We start from the raw sequence: 9931 nt of genomic DNA on the forward strand, positions 1-9931 counted from the left end.
GTGTACAGGATTTGCCATGGGAAACGACATCTGCTGTTGTCCTCCTGTAATGTTTACGTCTGCTTGAGGTACTGACGGTGCTTGACCTTCCTCTAGTGTCACGTTTTCATTCGGGTCTTCAATGGGTCGGCATGCGATGACTAGACCAATGATTAGGGCACAAACACCGATACCCAACAACACAAATCCAGCTATCATTGTCGCGCTAACAGCGTTCAACAAGCCTGTCATCGCCATGATGATTCCCATGAAGACGAAGACGATTCCGAGCACTATAACTAGACGTAACACTTGAGCAACGGGATGGACGTTGTAGGCGGTGGGTGTTCCTATGGCGACTGCCAAGCCACCGCCGCCGCTGTTGTGATGACGTCTTGAACGTCGCCACAGCATTCTCCTGCAACATACAAAATGTGATGGTGTGTGTGTGTGTGTGTGTGCGTGTGTGTTTGTTTGTGTGTGTGTGTGTGTGTGTTTGTGTGTGTGTGTGTGTGTTTGTTTGTGTGTGTGTTTGTGTGTGTGCTTGTGTGTGTGCTTGTGTGTGTGTGTGTGGTGTGTGTGTGTGTGTGTGTGTGTGTAACAATGTAATTATTGGAAATTATAAGACCAATATTACCAATATTCTGAGTGGAATTAATCTTATACAGTCACCCTACCCCTATAACGATATCTCTGTTTCACGCTAACATATGGTTATAAGGGTAATATTTTTATACAGGTAATGCAATCTGAACCACTGTCTGTGCACAAGTTCTTACTCTAAACTATACTTAGTGACATTTAAATGTTTTAACTGTTTAGCCTAATTAATCACAGTACACTAGTCATCGATCCACTGGTCCAAGGTCGCTTGTTGATGATGAACAGAAGTAACCATTCTGTCTAATGAAGACTTGATTCCATCAGCTGCTTGCAGAAGTTCCTTGTTCTTTAGTATAGTTAAGTTCTGAGATAGGAAAGTGGAAACGGCTCGAATATGGCAACGGGCATCTCAAAGAGTGATTACAGGAGGGTCAATGTTGTCTACTGGGTCTTCCACATGCCCCCCAGCACTTGACTCCATGTTTGTTGCGATGCACATGCGCAGCTCTCATTTTTAAGTGCCTCGCAGTACTGTGAGCACTTTTAGCACAATAATATCAATGAAGATCGTTATACAACTACTACAGACGTGTTTCGTTCCAGCGACAGAAATCAAAATAGGGGTAATATCGTTATAAAAATATCATTATAGAGGTAAAGTTTTGTATTGTACGGTATCGGGAAATTTTGGTTTCAGCAGCTTCTATCGTAATAAAGGTAATATCGCTATAGAGGTTATTGTTATAGAGGTAGGGTGACTGTAATAGGATGTTCTCTATGACGTCACAGCTTTTTCATGAGCCTTCCCGCTTGACCCACGTGACCTCTAGCTTCGGCTTCCCACGCCCACGTAGCGCCGATTCAATCAGCGCTACACCTGTCTGGGAGGCCGAGGCTACGTGACGTAATTGACGACTTTCATACAACAGTAGGTTACGTGCACACGACTGCATGCATGCATTTACTACTAGCCCGGCCCTTTAAGTCTCGATTTGCACCGCACCTTCGTCCGAAAATAAATCCATGGTGATGATGACCATGGAAGTGATGATGATGAATACCGTGGGGTCTGTGATGACCAATGTGGTGATGATGATGCCGACGGTGATGTCCTATGCCACCTCCAGCTCTTCTTCCATGCCCTCCGCGTCTCTCACCAGAACCCATGTCTGTCGCCTCCCGGATATGGAGGCGTGGTTATCAGGTACCGCCCAACTAGTGACGTTAACGCAGGTTAACGCACGCGACTCATGCTATGAGGAGGAGCTATGTCCCGGAAGTTCTGCCCTCGACTGTATACGGGGTTTTAATTAATAATTAATTAAAATTTAGTTTGTAATCGCGTGTCGTACGCGCTTTCAAAACAAACTAGATACAAATAGCGTCTGTAGTACATGTATACAGTAGTATCAATCCGCTAAAAGAATAACGTTCCTGTATCTTTTCAGTAAACGTATTTCAGTACTAAAAAGATGCCTTGCTATACATTACAGGTACACCATATTATTGCCGTCACTCTGCTACTAGACGGTATTCGTTCCAGTGAAACCCTTCTCACACAGTAGCCGTTCAATGTGCTTCATCGACGACTTCACCTTCTTGTATTGCTCGTATTCGCTCGCCATCGCCGAGCGATCGCCCTTGGCGACTTTGCGACGGTGTGTCTCTTCGAACTTGTTCTCGAACTTCTTCAGCGTCGCTCGCAGCTCCTTCTTTCTCTTCGCCTCCTTCTCCAGTTCCCTTTGTAATTCCTCGGTCGACAACGACGAGAGCATCTCGACCGGAGACGTCGACGAGAAAACGTCGGACGGACTGATGACGAAGTCCAGCGGCGCCGGCGCGTCGACGCTCGACGCCAATTCGTCCGACCGTCCCGACTGGCTCTGCGCCGTCGACGGCCGTCGATCGGCTTGTATTCCGCTGTCCGCCAACTCCTTGGGCGACGTCCTGCCTTTCAGCTCTTGCACGCTTAGCGTACGTCTCTCCGTCACCTTCCTCTTTTCCTCCGCCATCTGCATAGCGGTTATCGTCGACGACGTCGGCATACCCGACTGCTCCCAGTCCGTCAAAATCTGCTTCAACAGTCGATAACGATTATAAATCGGTCGCGTCACGTCCTTCTCCGCTTGATTCCGCGGCCGTCCGTATGATTTTTCGAGCGCAAGCAGCGCACGCTGCACGTTCTGCTTCTCCTCGCGCAATTGCTCGAACGTCATGGACGTCGGATCGTCCGGCCTGAGTTTGAGGCCTCGTTTCTGTGCCAAGTCGGCATCGGATTTTGTCATCGTGACAGCGAGTGCACTAAGCCGCTGCATGTCGTCGCCGCTCAATTGAGACAACAACTCCGAGCTAACGGATAGCGACGTTGTTAGGTCGTGGACCGACAAGGTACCGTCGTGAGTTGCGATTTCATGCGCCGGTGGAGAAGTGGGTGGTAAGTCTCGCGACTGCGGCACAGATTCGGCGCCGACCTTGTCCGCGTCCGTCGCTCTGTCGTCCGCTTGGTCTTTCTCCGCGTCCGTCGTGCGTTTAGCCGATCTGATGAGTCGCTTGAGAACGTGGTACTCGCGCTGGTCGTTCCGTACCGGTCCGCATTCCGTTCTATCCGGTCTACGCCCGTTCTCTTTCTCGAATTCTGCCTGATGAGCGTGAATACGCTGCCGTCGGATCCGATACTCTCTTGTTAACTCCTTCAGCGACAACCCATCAAACGCAAAACATTCCTCCTCGTTAGTCGACTTCACGTCCTCACGTCTCGTCGTCTCACCTCCCTCGCCTGATTTCAAATTTCTACACTCCGCATCATTAGCTGTGACGTCACTGATTGATAAATTTCCAATTTGTTCCACTTGCGAGTCTACACGATGTGATTGATGATCGACTCCCTTACGGGCATCCCTCGACCGATTTCCTCCGTCTGTTGTTAGGGCCTCACGACGGCCTGTTGTTTGGGCCTCACGACGGTCTGTTGTCTGGGCCTCACGACGGTCTGTTCTTTGGGTTCCTCCGTTTGTTGTTTGGGCCTCACGACGGTCTGTTGTTTCGGCCTCGCGACGGCCTGTTGTTTGGGCCTCACGACGGCCCGTTGTTTGTGTTCCTCCGTTTGTAGTTTGAGCCTCAAGACGGTCTGTTGTTACGGCCTCACGACGGCCTGTCGTTTGGGCCTCACGACAGTCTAATTTTTGGGTTCCTCCGTTTGTTGTTTGGGCCTCGCGATGAGGTACCTCCGGCGACGGACAGAACGCCTGCACGGTATCCTCCGTCGCTTTTTCTTCCGCCTCTTCCTGACGTTCCTCCGAACTCCACGCCGTCACTTTCGTATTGCCGCCACGCTGCGTCGTCCCCGAGCTCTTGCCGAGCTTCGATAGATCGAGCGGCGGCACCGCGGCGGGACGCCGAGCGTCCGAAAAAACGGGAGGAGAATGACCGTCGAAGTCTGTGACGACGATCTTGTCGTCCTCGTGTCGAACGTGTGACGGACGTCGTCGGTTTCGCGGTGCGGCCGGACGGCGGGACGTCAGTGAAGTCAACATGCCGGTGGTCGAATGTCGCTCGACCGAGTCGAACTCGTCCAGTTGATCGGACGCCGCTGCGGCGGCAAGCGACCGGTCGTTCGACCGAACGTCGACTCTCTGTGATTTCGACGGTTTGGGAAGAACCGCCGGTTTGTCGGTCTTTGTGGATTTGACTTGTGAGGTGACTGACTCCGGTGTGTCGTCAGGAGGTGGGCGAAAGTGGAGAAGTCTGCCGCTGTTTTCGAAGAGTTCAAACGCTTTGGAGTCGGGTTTCTTTCTCTTTGGGTTTTTTCTTGTGTCTCGTGATACTGGGGAGTCGTCTGATACCACGTCGGATGGCAGAGTCAAGCCTTGTGACCGAACTATTCGTTCTTCCCAATCCGCAACGTGACTTTTTACATCATGCTGTTGTGAGTTGGTGGCTCCTGTACCAAAGGATTGGATATTAGTTAATATTCTGTGTGTGTGTGTGTGTGTGTGTGTGTGTGTGTGTGTGTGTGTGTGTGTGTGTGTGTGTGTGTGTGTGGTGTGTGTGTGGTGTGTGTGGTGTGTGGTGTGTGTGTGTGTGTGTGTGTGTGTGTGGTGTGTGTGTGTGTGTGTGTGTGTGTGTGTGTGTGGTGTGTGTGGTGTGGTGTGTGTGTGGTGTGTGTGTGTGTGTGTGTGTGTGTGTGTGTGTGTGTGTGTGTGTGTGTGTGTGTGTGTGTGTGTGTGTGTGTGTGTGTGTGTGTGTGTGTGTGTCTGTGTCTGTGTGTGTCTGTGTGTGTCTGTGTGTGTCTGTGTGTGTCTGTGTGTGGTGTGTGTGTGTGTGTGTGTGTGTGTGTGTGTGTGTGTGTGTGTGTGTGTGTGTGTGTGTGTGTGTGTGTGTGTGTGTGTGTGTCTGTGTCTGTCTGTGTCTGTCTGTGTCTGTGTGTGTGTGTGTGTGTGTGTGTGTGTGTGTGTGTGTGTGTGTGTGTGTGTGTGTGTGTGGTGTGTGTGTGGTGTGTGTGTGTGTGTGTGTGTGTGTGTGTGTGTGTGTGTGTGTGTGTGTGTGTGTGTGGTGTGTGTGTGTCTGTGTGTGTGGTGTGGTGTGTGTGTGTGTGTGTGTGTGTGTGTGTGTGTGTGTGTGTGTGTGTGTGTGTGTGTGTGTCTGTGTGTGTGTGTGTGTCTGTGTGTCTGTGTGTGTGTGTGTGTCTGTGTCTGTGTGTGTGTCTGTGTCTGTGTGTGTGTCTGTGTCTGTGTGTGTGTGTGTGGTGTGTGTGTGTGTGTGGTGTGGTGTGTGTGTGTGTGTGTGTGTGTGTGTGGTGTGTGTGTGTGTGTGTGTGTGTGTGTGTGTGTGTGTGTGTGTGTGTGTCTGTGTGTGTGTGTGTGTGTCTGTGTGTGTGTGTGTGTGTGTGTGTCTGTGTGTGTGTGTGTGTCTGTGTGTGTGTGTGTCTGTGTGTGTGTGTGTGTGTGTGTGTGTGTGTGTGTGTGTGTGTGTGTGTGTGTGTGTGTGTGTGTGTGTGTGTGTGTGTGTGTGTGTGTGTGTGTGTGTGTGTGTGTGTGTGTGTGTGTGTGTACAAACTCAGTACAGTTTACCTTCATCTGTTCTCCTCGATACCTCCAATTCTTCAGACTTCAACTCAATGTCACCATTGCAGTAACCAGCCGCATCTTCACTCAAGTTGTGAACACATGGACCAAACAAATGTCTCATAACAGTAGCATGAACAACACCTCCCAATTGCGATTGACGAGGAGTTGTAGGCAGAGGAGAGACAGCATCACTGCTGACAGACCAAGGAGATGCTGATCTCATCCTGTCTTCTTCCTCAATGCCATTGAAACCATTCACAGTGTTGAAATGAAACATGTTCACTTCTGTTAGACCAGCGGATGAAGAAGCTTCTGGCTGAGACGATAGGCTAGCTTTAGCATTTGATGAAGGAGCAACTTCGACAACTATAAAAAATAAGGAGGTGGGTAAATTAATCAAGATGGACTGACAATGACCAGGCAGTGCAATGCAGTTGCAGTGTTGTAGTCAAGCCTGCTAATGCATTGAACTGCTTCGAATGCTAGGGATAACATCTATGTACCGACACTAACCATGACTAACACCAAGCAATTGCAACAAGCCACACACACACACACACACACACACACACACACACACACACACACACACACACACACACACAGCAAGTACTCTGTGATAAACAAACATATCAAATGATTTCAAAAACTATGGTTCGTCGTTCCATAGCTATTGAAATATTCTATGCATTTATGTGTGTGTCCGTTTTCACAGATGAAGTCAACCCCAACTTTCCATTCACAATATTGTCTATTTCGTCACGTGTTAGGTAGGAGGCAGAGTGAGTCCAGTCGGTAAAACATCACGTGACCAGGGTGTGTCATTGTACCCCCACGTTTCAAACATTAGGCAATTACTGTTGAGTCATGCAGCTTCATTAGAACTTGAGCACAAATGTCTACAGGACACATTTGTTATACAGTATGGTGTATTCACTGTATTGTTCAAATTGTACTATACGTATCATAATGTCATTCTACAAGAACAATCATAACAATTTGGTATTTGCTCAAATTTTGATGCTCGAATATTTAGACACAAAAATTAGACCAACAATGTAGTAGTGCTAATCACACCAGCTGTGCTCACTATAGCACTAGGAGCTGATCCAGTTATACACAGTGGGTGCATTCGATTTGCCCATTCTAACAACAATCACTCAATTTGCCTGGTCTATAACCATACATGCGCAGTAGCTTGTCAGCCATGACAACAGACATACAGAAACTACTGTCCAAGCAGAAACTACTGCCCAAAGGTCACACACTTCAACAACACACCCCTCATTTGGGAATGCAGCTTGAGCTTTGAATTCGGAGAGTGTTTGATTTGCAATGACAATTCTCTTCATTCCAGAATGATTGGAATGGACAAATCCAATGCACCATGTTACACCATTTAACCTAATTAGTTCCAGTTGCTGGTCAGTTGGTCTTACAAGATAATTGGATAATTACTATTGCTGGCACCTGCTAATATGACATAAAGAGCATGATTAGGGCTAGACAAATTGACTGCCATGTGGGATGGTGGACATCTGACAAGCTGGTGATAGCAATGAGCCCATACCCTAGCCTAATTACTACAGTCCCTGCTCTCGTTGTCTCCAGATCCAGAACCATACTGGTGGTGTTACTGTAACCCTTAGCACTCGAACTCAGATTAATTAATAAAACTAAAAAAGTTAATAATCACGCGACATTCTGAGCACGCGCAGTTCTAATTCCACTCTACAAACATGAGGTAACAAAACAGACCCATAACCCAAGCATATATTGATTATTTCCAGTACAATATTCATAAAATCAACCTCACCTTTCACTTCTTGACGTGTCTTCTTCGTCTTGTTAGGAACTGCATATACAGCTGGCATCGATTCCTTGTCGTCTGGTGTCTCGTCGTCTTTCAATATAACTTCCTCATAGTGATGATGAGCAATCAAACGTCTTCTCCTATCCAGTGACGGATCAGGAAGAGGTCGAGGGTTTGCTGACAACCTCCTTCTTTCTCTTGCTGTCAAAAGATCCTTTTCATTTAAAGTCTTAGCGAACACATCGTCTTCCAATGCTGCATGATTGTCTGCACGGTCTTCACATATAGTCATATTAGCAGGATGTCCATCCTTTTCGTCCATTCCTCCATAGATTGTCATTCTGTTCTGTTTCTTTGCCATTGCGTGTTCTCGAAAGGGTAACGGTTTGACTGGCGGAGCTCTTGCCTTACTCTTCGGTGATTCCTCATTCAATTCTTTGAACATGACGTCAAAATGCTGCAAAAACACAGCAACAACTCCATTGGTAAATTGTTGCTCTTTCAATGCAGCCAAGCCATCACTCAGTCTAAAAATATTCGGACCAAATACAATAGCAAGAGGGATGATTCCCATTTTGTTTTGAGGTTCGTTGTGCGCGACTTTGACAAGAAACTTCAAGACGTATTTCAACAGCTGAAAATGAGCAGCGGGAAGATGGCTCACCAGAGTGGCCAGCTCTTTAGCGCACGCTTCCTGGTTGTCTTGATTCTTCGCGTACACACCAAGAAACTGCGGTTTCATCTCATTAGGAATGAGAGGGACCGGCAGCTCTCTCAGAAAATGCTTCAAGACAGACGCCACGGCTGCTACGTCCTGCACTATCATTAGATCCGCATCGCCTCGCGTATCAAACTCTGCCTTCAGTTTCTCAACAATCTTCTGGTTTCCGCTCACTCTAAACACGCCTTCCAGATCCATTCCCTCCTGCTCAATAAACTCGCATATCTTTACCACCAACCTCGGCACGACGGCTCCAGGGGCAGCGTCACGCATCACCTCATCGAGAGGGAGACCGAACATACGCTTCGCTCCCGCGCTCTGCCGTTTGCGGCCGAGCGGCGAACTAATGACCTTCTTGACGCGAGACATCTCCGCCTTGCTCCTTGCTTCTCTCTCCGGACTCGCCTTTCTAGACACTCCGCCGGCTACTCGTGCATTCAGCGTTTGAATACTTCTCGGGCTAGCGCAGAAGAAAGGCGGTTTTGGCATGGCCGACGATCATTACGTGTATCTGTAGCCTACCAGATGGTCCGGAAAGAAGCCTAGCAAGAATCACAAACGAGTACAAGACGCAGATGAAGGAAAACACGGAGAATCAATTTCTCTCACACCAAGTTGTGTTGCTGTCTGGTGATGCCGGTATCCAATGACTGAATTCGGACTGACTTTTGCTATTGCGACGACTTCTAGTGGCGTCTGTGATGCCGTGGACGCGCCTACTCGCTTGTTTATTGCCGCACGCGTGGCGGATGAACGTTGCGCATCGACTTATGATCGAACTGTTATAAGAATATCGAGAAATCGCGCAGTAAGAGAAGAGGAAAGACACCGACGTGATATGACAGAGCTCAACTTATGATCGCTATGACAACGCTAACGCGCGCACTGTTGGAAAAGCAACGAAAACAGATCATATATTTAAAAATATATATACTGGTTTAATCAATTAATTAAAACGTTTTAAAATTACTGTAGTTGTCTACGCATGTATCAGATAGAACGCCGTCTCTTTCGGACAAATTCAACTGATTTGCAGTTCTTTATATTAATATACTAATTAATTAATATTAATTAGCTATTACTCAACTACCTAAATCTGATGACTAGACGTGTAACAAGCAGTAAAAACACTTGGCAATAACGCTGTTAATTCTAAAACAACGTAAACCGTAAAAATTCCTGAAACAGAATTTTAAGATACCCGTATGCGATGTTCCTACGGGACCCGTACGTGAGTTGTACGATGGCATAGGGAACAATAGCCTAAGGGAGCAAGACATTAGAAGAGAAGATTATGTACATAAATAAATATGAATTATTTACACTGTATGTTAAACTAGTATATTTTATACTTCTTTTTGCACCAACCATTTCTCCATAGTGATAGTTTCTATCCCATCTCAATTTTCTAATTAGATGTCTAGGTCCTGAATAGGGAGACAACTTGCATTCTTCGGCAATCTCTGCAACTGCTCTTCAGTGTGTGTGTGTGTGTGTGTGTGTGTGTGTGTGTGTGTGTGTGTGTACAGGAAACAGTTGACGTTCCATGATTTTAACCCAATTCCATTGTGACTTAGAACTAGATCACAGTAGCTTAACACTTTCTTTTCTTTTTCCTCACAGAGTATTCTATCCTTCATCTCTCATTCATTATAGACTTCCAGGTGTACTATTTTTCTTATCAATACGACGTGCCAGTCTACTACCATTTCAGGTCAAATCGAGGTCACGAGAGTGTTTATATCATTA

The 9931-nt window shown here is 47.2% G+C and overlaps 2 protein-coding genes across 3 annotated transcripts in view; both read right to left on the bottom strand.

The window, feature by feature from the left end:
• LOC134187973 (uncharacterized) overlaps window positions 1-1758 on the bottom strand; it is a 2250-nt gene extending 492 nt beyond the window's left edge. Inside the window, exons 1-2 of the mRNA XM_062656158.1 lie at window positions 1586-1758; window positions 1-397 (exon numbers count right to left, since the gene is read on the bottom strand). The exon at window positions 1-397 is cut by the window's left edge and continues 492 nt beyond it. Coding sequence (XP_062512142.1) covers window positions 1-397; window positions 1586-1749 — 561 coding nt within the window. The 5' untranslated portion in view covers window positions 1750-1758. The remainder of the gene's footprint in view (window positions 398-1585) is intronic.
• Window positions 1759-1951: 193 nt separating this feature from the next.
• On the bottom strand, window positions 1952-9060 carry LOC134187556 (uncharacterized). 2 transcript variants are annotated; one of them, XM_062655709.1, is made up of 5 exons: window positions 8792-9060; window positions 8705-8724; window positions 7465-8642; window positions 5652-6014; window positions 1952-4522 (listed from the first exon to the last, which is right to left on the bottom strand). In XM_062655709.1, exons 3-5 carry the CDS (start codon window positions 8549-8551, stop codon window positions 2106-2108), a joined length of 3867 nt encoding a protein of 1288 aa, XP_062511693.1. In that variant the 5' UTR covers window positions 8552-8642; window positions 8705-8724; window positions 8792-9060; the 3' UTR covers window positions 1952-2105. The 2 variants fall into 2 exon arrangements, with proteins under 2 accessions (XP_062511693.1, XP_062511692.1); XM_062655708.1 differs by having other exon boundaries at window positions 7465-8724.
• Window positions 9061-9931: the final 871 nt, after the last annotated feature.

The sequence above is a fragment of the Corticium candelabrum genome, chromosome 12 (genome assembly GCF_963422355.1).
Source record: "Corticium candelabrum chromosome 12, ooCorCand1.1, whole genome shotgun sequence".
In the NCBI taxonomy this organism is placed as follows: Eukaryota; Metazoa; Porifera; class Homoscleromorpha; order Homosclerophorida; family Plakinidae; genus Corticium; species Corticium candelabrum.